General features: G+C 34.1%; 1 protein-coding gene across 1 annotated transcript in view; it reads left to right on the top strand.

Moving 5' to 3' along the window:
- Positions 1 to 8165: 8165 nt before the first annotated feature.
- The window catches only part of LOC145255809 (uncharacterized), a 551788-nt gene continuing 547120 nt past the window's right edge, over positions 8166 to 12833 (top strand). Inside the window, exon 1 of the mRNA XM_080114539.1 lies at positions 8166 to 8191. Coding sequence (XP_079970665.1) covers positions 8181 to 8191 — 11 coding nt within the window. The 5' untranslated portion in view covers positions 8166 to 8180. The remainder of the gene's footprint in view (positions 8192 to 12833) is intronic.

Raw genomic sequence — 12833 nt, forward strand, 5'->3', positions numbered from 1 at the left:
ACTCTACCAACTGTATGTCGAGATACATTCACTCCAGAGGTGCTCTGTTCATCAACAATCTCCCCAACAGAGATCCTTGGGTTTTGTTTTACTTGTCGAACAATTTTCCGTTCATCTTTTGGGGAAAGAATCCTTTTTCTCCCTCTACCCTCTAAACTCATAACGTGGCCTTGCGATTTGAACTTGTTTATTATGGCTCTAACAGTGGATTTGGGAAGGTTTAGCTTCTTTGAAATCTTATCATAGCCCTCCCCATTGGTATGGCATGCTACAACAAGCTTCCTGACGTCTTCGCTGTGTTCCTTAGTTTTAACCATGGCGATTGAAAATTATAATTTAGTCACTTATAATAGTTTAAATAAATCGCTATCTAAAAATTATCTGAAATTCACTGAATTAGCGTTAAACAAGCATAATATGGCTATAAAAAAGTTCAGAAAGCACGTAAACCGGAAATTGATTGATATTATACTGATACTAAAAGAAAAACAAAGCCGTGCCAATAATTTTGAACAAGGGTTTTTTGCAATTATGTTTGTTGTTCCTTTGTTATTTATTTTTTCTAAAATCCGATTGCTGCATCGGAAAGGCCAGTTAAAAATACATAATATACTTTGTTATTTTCTTTAATTTAATCCCTTTTTTAGAATTTATTAGACAAAATTTAACTTTTATTTTACCGTGCCACTAAATATGATCATCACTGTATATATATATATATATATATATATATATATATATATATATATATATATAGAGAGAGAGAGAGAGAGAGAAAGAAATAAAATAAAAAGGAACAAACCGAGTTATGTGTTCATCAACGTTTCGTCTTTATTTCGAGACTTCCTCTGGATGAATCTATGAATACTATTTCCATTATTCCCATCGCACGCACACACACACACACACACACACACACACACATATATATATATATATATATATATATATATATATATATAGTATAAGCTTTGACTGTCGTTTAGACGGTCGGGTTTCGATACTGGCTTGAAGTAGTTGCCTGTCTAGCCGCACTTATAAGCTATGATGCAGTGAAATAGTACTGTATGTGGATGACTATAATGTTCCCTATCTTGGGTCGAGCATATTTGCAAGTGATATACAAACGTCCATCAGCGTATTAAGCGATGCTCTTTGTGTAAACAAATCCAGCTTTGGCATTTGGACGATGTCAAAACATCGTTAATTCACTACCCACACAGCAGCAGCCGAATAGCGCAGAAGCCTTGACTGTCGTTTAGACGGTCGGGTTTCGATCCTGGCTTGAGGTAGTTGCCTCTCTAGCCGCACTGATGAACTGTGATACAACGAAACAGTACTGTATTTGGATGATTATATATATATATATATATATATATATATATAGAGAGAGAGAGAGAGAGAGAGGGGGGGGACAGAGAGGGAGAGGTGGAGTTGTTTCGCTGTATTACAACACTTCTGTGCGACTAAACCAGCGCTCATTATATGCTGATATTTGGAATTGAACAGTCGTCTTGTTGATGGCAGTTTTAACCAAGGGACAGACACCGTTGGCAAATGATAACCTAATATTTTTATACAAGCACTGTTCGCTATATGTGAGGGTGAGACAAAAGTGGATACCAGACTTGACCGCGATTTTTTTTTGGGGGGGGGGCGTGATGTCTAAATAAATATTTTTTAATATCCACCTACCTTAGGCTCACCATATATATATATATATATATATATATATATATATATATATATATTATTCAATGGGCATTATACATCTGATCTTCAATTGGAAGATTGTTTGCATAGAAATAATGGTAACTTCAACGAGTAACTAAACACTCTTCCAATTCTTATTTCACCTAATACTGAATAGCACACACACACACACACACACACACACACACACACAAGAATGAAAAGGGAATATCGAAAGATGTTTATTTGTTCATCAGCGTTTCGTTTTTTTGTTTTTTTTGTTAAAAAATTGCTGTTAAAATCCGAAATTAAGTGGCCCCGGAATTCGGTTTTCTTTCTCGTGTGAAATACGATGTTTTACGGCCCCTGGTTCCGGTATTTTCCCTGCCGTACGGTGTTATTTATAATGTTATTTGATTATATACATGTGCATTATATACTATACTGTATTTTGTTACTGATTTTTAATATTATTGTATAAAACTTTGCTTAGGCCCCGCCATACGGCGATTCTACCTTACGACCACAACCCCCCGAATGGATTAATGCCGCATCCCGGAGGTCTACTGTAAACGATGCATCCGTAAAGTGGGATGATAAAAACTGAAATGATATTCTTCAACTATTATGAATTTTGAAACACGGCTGATTGGTGCAGATTGTGGACTATATTTAGTTTAATGTAGTTCTCTGGAAAATACGACGAAGGGGCTATGTGCCCTTTCGTGAAAATTTAGATACTTCCAGTTTTTGTGGAATTTTAATAAAAAATATTAGACATCAATTAAGAAAGAACAGTAACATGAAAAGTGAAATAACCACTGTTTTGCTAACGGTAAAAAATACGAGAGGAATCTTAGTCCTGTTTATTACAATTAAAATTTACAATACAGTACATGTTATGTCGCCGTCAAAAAAAGTGCATGCAAATACAATTTAAACCGAATCCAAAACAAGCTCTCAAGCAATAAAATTTATATCTTCGTCAAAATAAAAAAGAGTACATGCAAACACAATTTAAACTTTTTTTTTATTATTTCAGGACGAGGTGTCACTGTTCTGTCCTAAGATGAGGTAAAAACCTCAACAAAAACAGACATTACCGGTACACAAATGAAAATGTACGCTAAGGCCACTTAGGCACGGGGAAACTAATAACCGGGATACTAATGCCCTAGATCCGTTACACATGAACCTCAGTGCCAAATGTTATCATGATCTGGCGCTTACTATTGAGGTAGTTTCGATCGATTTGAACCAGGAGCAGACCACATGGTTTCTGACTCAGTTAAATATTCCCTCCGTCCATTATTGAAATCCATTACTTATCGCAACTCCTTTTATAACCTTTCATCTATTGTCAAGAGTTTTATATTGCTTCTGCTTTCAGGCTCTTCTCTTCGTTTGTAAATGCAAAGAAAAAAAAACTAGTTGCGTTGACTTGTGGCGTTAATAAGTTTTAATGTTTATGCCAAATGACATTTAATGAGCCACTTCCAGACAGTTCACGTGCTTTCATCAACTTTGATGTGTATCGCTTCGAGAAATCTCCACATTCGTCGAATAAAAGCTTGTTCAATTAACAACTTGTAAAAATAAAGTTGGATAGCACGTTCGAACTTGATCTAATAGCACTTTTTTTATATACTATAGAGTCACCGCTTATCAAGGCCCAAAGGCCACTCAAGGATAAGGATTAATGAATGTGTAATAGTAAGCGCGTGTGAAAATATCAGTAGGGGTCGAAGGATAGCTGTCTAGCGAAAATATTAGCAACAGCAGCAGCCGTTAAAACACGTATGCAAATTAGCAAGTGTGCGTGAACTTGCGTCCCAAGAAAATGAGGAGAAAAATACTCCACGTGGTCGGCAGAGAAGCAAAGTGCGCGCCGGGCAAGAAGAACGTGTGAAAGTCGAGAGGGAGAAAGCGCTGACAGGCGCCTGCGTGGGGTGACGGCGACGGTGACTTTTAAGGAAACACGTCTGCGTGTGCAAATTTTTGGAAGAACCACGAATAACTGCATTTCATTTGCACCTAAAAAAAAATGCTGAGTCGGATTTATTTTTCTTTGTTTGTTTGTTCCTTTGTGACGGTGCCAGATGGCATGGTGATCCAAGAGAGGTTAGAATTGTAGCGACACAGTTAAAAAATAACGGCCAGGACACGGTATAAGTGTCAGAGGAGACAATACCCCGATGATCGGAGATGGTGGAAATTGGGCAGAAATGAATTATTTTAGAGGACGGTTCAACAAGAATTTGCTTACATTGGATTTGAAAACGACAATGTTGTAGTCAGCTGGGAAGCAGCTCCATGGTATTGCATTCCACAGACGAGCAACTCTGAGAGAAAAAAGCTTTACTCGTATAATTTTAGTTTAGTTTTAGGCACATATAGAGTCAAGGAAATAGCTAACAGTGATTGTGGCTAATCGAGTGTTTGCCGTGAATGTTCTACAGGCTGCGGGGAGCGGGAATAGCTTAGTCAAGCACCTGCCATGAAAATGAAGATACTTGTTGTTTTGTTAAACTTACATCCCGATATTTGCACGAATAAGACACCGTGTGTGACTCGTTGGATCACAGCGACTACCACATTTTGTTACATTCTGATTTCTTTCGAAAATATATAAACTGTGACGTGCACATTCTTGAAAATAATATGCCGTTTTACTTCTATACTTCCTTATGAATAATATAGAGGCAGAGAGAGACATTATTTTTCTATCTAATTTACATACGTGTTTATGGTTTGCACAAACACATCGTGTAAATTAGGTAAAAAGAGTTACTATTTTTCTAAAGGTTTATCTTTTTCTCTAAATGCTCACAGCCGCATTAAAAACTATTAGTAAGTGGGCCAATCAACTAAAAATGAGAGACAGACAGACAGAGCGTTATATAAAAGATGGGTGACTTGCTCGGGTAATTACAGATTACTGATTATTAGAAGAATAAAAATTGATTTATTTTTCAAACGTAACTCAATTCCAGAACTATAGAATATTTTAGTTTGTATTTTGTAGCATTGAAGTATAAAGTATATTCTTTCTAAAATAGGAGCAATCTTTTTAATATCAAGCGATAGTTGGCATAGCTAAGATCCATGGCGGTTGTATTGTACATCTCGACTGTTTTCGATCTTTGCGATAATCATAAGAAAGTATCTTGTTACTGAATGATCATTATTTTGATAGCAGTAAATAAATAAATAAATAAAAATAACAACAACAACAACAATAATAATAATAATAATAATAATAATAATAATAATGTGTTGGTGGTGTTTTTTGTTTTGTTTTGTTTTTGTCGTCTTTTTATGAAATTAGTTACCAAATTCGACTAATACATTATTGCCGCATTAGATGCAATATTAATTTTCGCCGATTCAAATTTAATCAGAAGAGTTTCATAAATTTTTATTCTCTCTCTCTCTCTCTCTCCCTCTCTCTCTCTCTCTCTCTCTTCATATCTGGACGTTTTTATTCAATCTTGTGTTTGTGACGAATTTCTCTAACTTTCTATAAAGGTGGGTTACATGTGATGTACATGTCACTGAAATATCACTTTTACGTTTTTGGTCATTTTTCTTTTTTTTTTTTTTACATTTTCACCCCATACAAGGCACATTGCCACTTTGGTGTAGGGGCTATTATCAGGGGCAACAACTACTGGGGTACTATGTAGAGATTTGGGCAGCAAGATGTTGGTTCACGTTGCACTTGAACTTCTGCACGTCAGTACAGTTGGGGAAGCAGGGACCTGGAATGGAATTCCAAAGTTTAGCGGTTCTGGGGAAGAAACTACTGGAGTAGAAAGATATTTTACATCTAGGGAGGTCTACAGTGTGGGGGTGGGATTTTGTAGCCTGTCGGGCCTGTCGAGGGTGTTCACGTCGTGGTGGCACAAGTGCTTGCAGTTCGTCAGAGCATTCACCATTATAATACTTGTAGAACAGGCAGAGGGATGCAACGTTTCGTCGATGGGACAGAGGCTGAAGCTTAGATGCCAGTTCAGGGCCTATCAGATTAGCGACTCTCTTTTGAACCCTGTCAAGGAGCGAGTGACTAGTAGCCGATGCACCAGCCCAAATATGACAGCAATACTCCATACATAGGCGAATGGTTGCCTTTTAGAGGTACAGGATACTTTCGGGTGTTAGTAGTTTTCTAGCACAGTAGAGTGATCCCACCTTCCTTGCAGCGGCCCTGGCAATGCCCTCGATGTAATTGTTCCAAATTTGGCTGTAGTGTTGAATGATGTGCCGAAAAAAGAGGGAGGGACTGGGATCGTTTTGCCGGATATCCACGAGAAATGGAATACACAAACAGTGTAGAAAATACCGTGATAAACATATTATTGAATTAATTAGAATTCATTATTTAGATTAGTAATATATTATCCTCATCTTTTTTTAATTGTTGTTTCACGACGTTTCGGACAACTATTCCTCTTGCCTTCGTCAGGTGGTAACGAAACGCCATGAAATACCAACTAAAAAAGATGAGGATAATAGTCCGCAATAAATAAATAAATTAATTCCGTGATAATTTTAATATTTCAGCACTGAGGAATGAAGTTTTCAACCCTAACACGAATTTCAGAAACCGCTCTTTATCCTTATATATATATAATATATATATATATATATATATATATATATATATATATATATATATATATATATATATATATATATATGGGACATAATTTTATTAGAATAGCAAATTTTAAAATAATGGGAAAGAACTGAACCATAATCGAATGTTAAAAAATAATACATAAATCGATTAAAGAAATAACTAAGTGTAAAACAACCCAAGAAAAAATATATACGTCAAGTTACCTTGGATTGGGCCTGAAGGCCAACCTATTGGAGACAAGATTTTCTCTCTTGTCACTTCGAATTTTGGCGCTTTAACCCTTCGAATTGCTTTCTTTACAAAGCACCCTTTTCCCTCTTTTCGTAAACGCGTCTTGCCTATCTTTCAGTTAAGTAATATTGTTTATAAATTTCAATGTTGGTGTGGTGCCGTCTACATAGGCAATACGACCCAGCGTATCCAGATTAAAATCGCCCAGCATGTGCCGCGTTACATCCGAGATCATCAGTCTATTTCCAGGAGTTCCTAATTAGTAGAATCGGCTATTGGACAGCACTTAGTAGATGAAAAAGATTGTGCTTCTACATTCTCTTCGGATTGTTTTTATGTTTTACACAGAGGACGCACGAAGTTTCACCTGTCCGTCCTCGAGGCGCTTGCCATGAGTTTCAGCCTCTTACTTTGTGTAAGCAGAGAAAACCTTCGCTGGCAGTTGGAACTATTTCGCAGGATACATTCGTTCTAAGCTTCTTTTTTTTTATTACAACAATTCTACAAAAAAAAAATTATTTCTATTCCTTTTTGCATTTCGTGATGTTTTTCTTTTTTTCTTAATCAACTTATTTATTTTATAAAATTCCGAATAGTGTTCACTTCTTCCTGGGTTGTTTTACACTTGGTGATTTTTTTTTAATCGACTTATATATTATTTTTTAACATCCGATTATGGTTCACTGTTTTATATATATATATATATATATATATATATATATATATATATATATATATATATTCATTTTACATAATCATGTATATGTCGCTACACATTTATGAGTATGTTTCGATCAGTCAGTTGCAAGTAATTAGAGACACCTTCAGGCGATATTACTTAACAAATGTAGAGTCCGTAAAATTATTTTTAAAAAGTTTATTTCGCACTACTTCGGTATTAAGCACTCTTGCATTAATCTCCTTAAAACTTAATTGGTTCCTTCATTTCTAAAAAAATCTTAATCTGGAATTATATATATTATGTGTGTGTGTGTGCGCGTCATTTATTTGTTTACTTTTGTTCGAAATACTTTTAAACGAATTTAATTATTTATACGAAAGGACGTGCGAATATGTTGATGCCAACATAATTGTACACATCATGAATGTTTTTGTTGATGAAATATTTAACAGTAATAACAACAGTAATAACAACAGTAATCGTGCGGCAAAAATGTCTGTTTAATATAAGTACGATATCTTAATACAAAAATATTTATGCAGAAACTTTTCTCGCCCTACAATGTAAAATTTAACAAATATTTGTGTTGAAATTATTTTTTTAATGAATGTTTAAGTCTGAAAAAAAAAAATTAGACACAGACGCCAAATTCTAACGTTATTCTTTTGCAGTTGCTGACACTTGGAATACAAGATTCTTGCAGAGAAACTGAGGGATAAAGAAAACGTTATTACAAAGCCAGAGGGAGAGAGATAGATAGATAGATAGAGAGAGAGAGAGAGAGAGAGAGAGAGAGAGAGAGAGAGAGAGAGAGAGAGAGAGAGAGAGAATCCACACACTTTTTGGAGGCGGACTCATTAGTGTTTGACAATATGTCACACAAAATGCCAACTTTTGATCTTGCAAGAACGATCAAGTGAACCATGACAGAGAATGGGGAAATGGTAAGACATGCATTTTTATGTTTTTTTTCTGCATGACTAACTTTGCTGTACTTTGCCTACACTGTAATTCGTTCTTCTCTTCACAGGCAGCATCCAATGAATTTAGAAAAGCGATAATTGCTCAACCATCACGAGTATTCTTCATTTCAGAGAAATATGGATGAACACTTAGAATTTAACCTGAAATATTGTTGTCAAATTCTTCTGATCTTCTTTTACTCTACCAAGCATCGCGTGCATATGACAGAAACTTAAAATAATCATTTTCGAACAGAAGAAAAGAATATATATATATATATATACATATATATAATGTGTGTGTGTGTAGAGAGAGAGAGAGAGAGAGAGAGAGAGAGAGAGAGAGAGAGAGAGAGAGAGAGAGAGAGAGAGAGAGAGAGAGAGATTTCTGTATAAATATATTTCCTTATAATATATACCAATAGGTATTTAAGAAGCCGGATGTAATTACAGAGCAATATAGTGAATAAATAACAAGAAACTATATTCACCATGTTGACCATCTTATTATTTATTCCTTTAATTCAATTGACATTTACAATTCTTGACAGTATCTGTTTCGTATCGCAAAATCGATCACTTAGTTATGTACATATATATATATATATATATATATATATATATATATTCAGTAAAACCCCGGGATACGGCATTAAAAATAAGTAACAAAATATTTTTTTATTTGGTATATATATATATATATATATATATATATATATATATATATATAATGGAAACAAGTTCTTTAAAGAAAAGTTGACAGAGTGCTCAATTTCCAGATTAAGAAATAATATATTTATATAAAAAGGTGTTTACATACTAAATAGTTTTCTTCTCAATGGAACTTATCAATGATTACTTAGCTCTGTGTTTTTATTGGAGCTATTACAGGAGCCAGTTTGTGGAAATACCCACGCGCTCGCGCGCACATACACACACACACAAATATACACTAACAGGCCGCCTGACGTTACTCGATCGTAAAAGACGCTTAAGTATATTTCTTATTTATTAAGATTTCGTATTCTTCTTCCTATAGAACCAATTCTCTATTGAATGTAATGTAATTGTAGCAATTTAAACATTTATATAAAAAAATGTCTTAGATGCCTTCAGCTAGAATCGAAACCAACAGCTCTAGCGCTGTGGTCAACTGGATAGCCAAAACATTAAAAAATGAATTGATTTTAACGTATAAATGTATATTTGCGCATGCATACGTGAACACTTTAATTCGACTCAAGCCTGCCAAGTTCGAATTGTTTTTCAATTTTGACACCTTAGCTATTGTTTCCGGCTAAAAACCAAATCGAATTTGTCCCACAGAACAAAATCATCATATACCAAGTTCCAAAATTGACAGAGGAGTTTGGTAGAGACTGTCCCATACACACACAAACAAAATCACACACGCACACACACACACACACACACACACACACACACACACACACACACACAAATATATATATATATATATACTTAGCGTTGTCCGGCATTAAACGTAACGTTAAATTCCTTAAAATAATGAAAAAAAACAAAAACGAGATGAAACTGAGACATGTGCATGCGAGTATTATAGTTTTTCTAAAAAGTTAACTTCTTGTAAGTATGCTCGAGCTGAGATCGAAGCCAAAACCTAAAGCCAATGAGCCTAGTACGATAACCATTAGACAACCTTGCCACGCTCTTAAAAAGTGTTTCCAAACCTGGTGAAACAGTTGATAAACAAATAAAAATCCCATGACCCACAAGTACCAAGTTTTCAGTTTTGACCCCTTACCAGCCCGTTTTTTCGGATAAAAAAAAAAAAGATTAAAAAATTTTCCACATATCTATATACAAAAATTTCAAGTCTGTAGACCCAAAATGTGTTTAAAATTTGTAAAAAATATAGATTGAGTAGTGTCCTCAACACACACAAACATTCTTAGTTTTATAGATAAACTAGCAGGCCGCCCGGCTTTGTCCGGTCGTAAAATACGTATTATTTTAATTAATGCACGATTCTTATTTATTATAAACAGAAATACCGTAAGTGTTTAACGTAACGTTAAATTTCTTTAAAAAAAAAAAAAAATGAAGTAACGGAAAGATTATGCTTTTTGTAAACAGTTCACTTCTTGTAAGTAAAAAATACTCGAGCTAAAGTCAAAGCCAAAATTTATAGACAATAAATCAAGTACGATAACCATTAGGCCAGCTGGTAAAGGCTTTTAAAGGTCTTTTCCAAGCTGCTTATTCTTAATAAGTAATCTGCCATACGAACCATTCATGCATGCACATTCGAGAAACAGTGGATTTCTTGTAAGTAAAAAAAAAAAAAAAATACTCGAGCTGAGATTGAAACCCAAACTTAAAGACAATGAGTCAAATACAATAAAAATCAGGCGAGCTTGATACGATCTTTAAAAATTGCTTTCAAACCTACTTATTTTCAATATAATGTGAACGATTTACGCATTCACAGCCGTGAAACAGTTGATAAAAAAATCCAATGACCACAATGTACTAATTTTTCCATTTTTACCGCTTAGCAGTCCATGTTTCCGGATGACAACTGAATAAAAATTTTCTACATGTCTGAATACCGTATATACCAAATTTCAAGTCTGTAGATAAGAAATTCGTTGAGTATATAAGCTGAGAAGTATCCACTCACACATTCTCACTTGTAGCGATATTTAGGTAGATATACGTGTGTGTGTGCTAAAGCTTTTTCATCCTAAATGGTATACAGTTATGCACAATGTAGTAAATATGTACAAATAGAACTGAGCGTAATAGTTAATTGAATCCAATCATCAAATAAGAAACTATAAAAAATGACTAATTAATCAAAGTTCATTTTTCAAAGGAATATGTAAATTAGTTAATCTTTATGAGGTCGCTTGCATATGATAACTGAGTATGTTAAAAAGTTTGTTTTAATAATTTTAAAATAGAAAAAGTAGGCTTTTAATATCAAAGTTAGTGCAAAAAAAAACCTCACTTTTATATATGTGATTCATTAGAAGATCCATAAATTAATTAAAATTGTTAGTACGAATAGTTTGGTTTAATAACTTTGTTTGATAAAAATTCAATATTGCGCAATGGAAAAATAAAAAGGTATTTGCAGTCTCCCTTCCAATTTTCGGATTTTAATCATGTCAAATCACACTTCACTTCCTTTTGACGGATTGATTGTTGCTATTTCTTCTGATGAGTTAAGGGCATAATAGATTCACTGATTGATATAAAAAATAAGTGATTGGCGCTACGAAACAGATACTGTCAAGAAGTGTATAAGTCAACTGAATTAAAGGAATAAATAAGGATGGTCAACATCATGAATTTTGGAATATAACTTTTTGTCATTTATTCTCTCTCTCTCTCTCCCTCTCTCTGTAATATATATATATATATATATATATATATATATATATATATATGTGTATTCGAATCTATCGACCGGTATTAATCGTGGCACCCTGTACTGATAATTCCCCAAAGGATAAAACACTAGTGTCTGTAGATATTTAATAATTATCATAGTCAATAATTCTGTCAGCCTCTTTAAGGAACTTGTTTATTATCATTAAGCACTTTCAGTTGAAATAAAAGTCGGTCAATTTATCTCATATGTGCATTCGAAGCATATGTATAATGATTACATTGACAGACAGTAAAAAAAAAACACACACACACATTTAAAATAAATGTTTAAATTTCAACAGTAACGGTGGCCGAATGGATTAGGTCATTGCCAATGAAGCCAGAGATAGATTCTGTTGCCGGGTTCGAATCTATCGACCGGTGTTAATCGTGACACCCTGCACTGATGATTCTCGAAAGGATGAAACACGAGTGTCTGTAGGTATTTAAAAATTATTATAATAAATAATTTATATATATATATATATATATATATATATATATATATATATGTGTGTGTATGTGTATATATGTCTATATGTTTATATTAATATCTATATTTATGTAATTGTATATACGTGTATAGGGGTAGATGCGTGTGTATGTGTGTGTATGTATGTGTACATCTACTTCTTACTGGAGATCTATATCTCCATATATATAATAGGTGTGTGTATATATGTATATATGTGTGTGTCTATATATATTTGTGAGTGTATATATGTGTATAACAATTGTGTGTATGTGTGTGTATGTCTGCATATGGATCCATGTATGCCTGCATATACATTGTTTATGTCTGTGTGCGTATGTGTCTGTATATGGATGTGTAGAAATGTACATATATATATATATATGCGTATTTGCGCGTGCGTTAACGTATGTATTATAAAAAAAACCAACCCATTGTAAACTGAAATGGACAAGTCGACGTATAGCGACTACGAAAATTTTAAATGAACCCTGTACCTGTCAAAAACATGACATCTACACTAACCCTTTCCCTCTCCCTCTCTTTCCCTCTCCCTCTCTCCCCCTCATCTACTTAATATACCTTACTGAACAAGCAAAAGACATTTAAAATTTAAAACCTAAAAATTGAAACTTTCCCCTCTTCTACTTCCCTCCTCCCCTTTTTTCTTTTCTTTACCATTCTCTCTCCACCTCCCCCTTCCCTATATCCATATATCTCCACCCACGCCTACCT

Source organism: Euprymna scolopes, chromosome 3 (genome assembly GCF_053919585.1).
Source record: "Euprymna scolopes isolate OS-2025 chromosome 3, ASM5391958v1, whole genome shotgun sequence".
Lineage (NCBI taxonomy): Eukaryota > Metazoa > Mollusca > Cephalopoda > Sepiida > Sepiolidae > Euprymna > Euprymna scolopes.